A 1,135-nucleotide genomic window follows, 5' to 3' on the forward strand; every position below is an offset into this window, starting at 1 on the left:
TTCCTTCCGGGTCTTCTCACAGATTCTCCTCCCTGATGGTCTATAAGTTGCCAGTAGAGGATGTGCGACCTTTATCTCAAGCTTTCTTCAAACTGGAGATGGGTAAGAGTGACTGACTGGATTGAAATAAAACTAGGGTAATCAGATGAATTAAGACCTTGAATAAAACATGAACATGATAAGTAGAAGACCAGCCTTGTGAGATTTTACAATAAATTAATAACGAAGACCTCTAATTCTGCAGTCCTCAGCCACAGATGATTGGCAATGTCTACAAATATTTTTGGTTGTCGCAACTCCTGATGGTGGGAATGGGGGGTGGGGTACACTGGCGTTTAGAGGGCAGAGTCCAAGGATGCGGCTAAACATCCTGCACTGCACAGGTCAACCCTCCACAATCAAGAATGATCCAACTGCAAAGGTCAGTAGGGCTTTTCAAAGCCTGTTATAACTGGATGAGGCTCTGGAAAGAAAACAAAACACTGGCATTTGAGGTATTGAATATTTATTCATTCATAGAAACACACACAAAAAAATATACAGGCAGCCTCCCAGTTGCCAACAAGATCCATTCCTAAGTGGGTCTTTAAATCACATCTATAGGTAGCTTGGAACAGGTTCATATGGTTCTTATTTATACTTGCTTTAGTGCAAGAAAAGACTTGAAACATGGAAACTTATGATTTCAAAGCTGCGCATGCAGCAAGGGAAGGTGATAGTGATGAAGAATTTGTTGTGCATAGGGGTTGATTCCTCAGAGGGAGAAAGATGAGGTTTTCTACTCCCAAAAAGATTTACAGCCTCAGAAACCCTATACCAGGGTGCTATGAGTCAGACCTGACTTAGTGGCACACGGTTGGTTCAATCATTTCAATTGAGGGTCAATTTACATAACATTAAAGGACAAGTAGGAGTTGTCCAGAAGTCTGACTTTCTTAATCCAAGAACTTACTGTAAATTTGTTATTGCTATGCACTTTTCATAGCATTAGGCAGTTGGTAAGGTGGTTCCTCTCTGTTCAGGTGGGCTTAGCCATCACTCTTTGTAGGCGCTTAGATTTTGATCTTGGAGCACTGCATTGATCATGGGCTTGCTTTTCACAGTAAGGTGTGAACATGGGTGAGCTGAGTGTCCA

General features: G+C 41.8%; 1 protein-coding gene across 1 annotated transcript in view; it reads left to right on the forward strand.

The window, feature by feature from the left end:
* ABCA9 (ATP-binding cassette, sub-family A (ABC1), member 9) overlaps positions 1 to 1,135 on the forward strand; it is a 146,321-nt gene that overhangs the window by 90,215 nt on the left and 54,971 nt on the right. Inside the window, 1 exon segment of the mRNA XM_006878387.1 lies at positions 23 to 100. Coding sequence (XP_006878449.1) covers positions 23 to 100 — 78 coding nt within the window.

Source organism: Chrysochloris asiatica, unplaced genomic scaffold (assembly GCF_000296735.1).
Source record: "Chrysochloris asiatica unplaced genomic scaffold, ChrAsi1.0 scaffold00192, whole genome shotgun sequence".
Classification (NCBI taxonomy): domain Eukaryota; kingdom Metazoa; phylum Chordata; class Mammalia; order Afrosoricida; family Chrysochloridae; genus Chrysochloris; species Chrysochloris asiatica.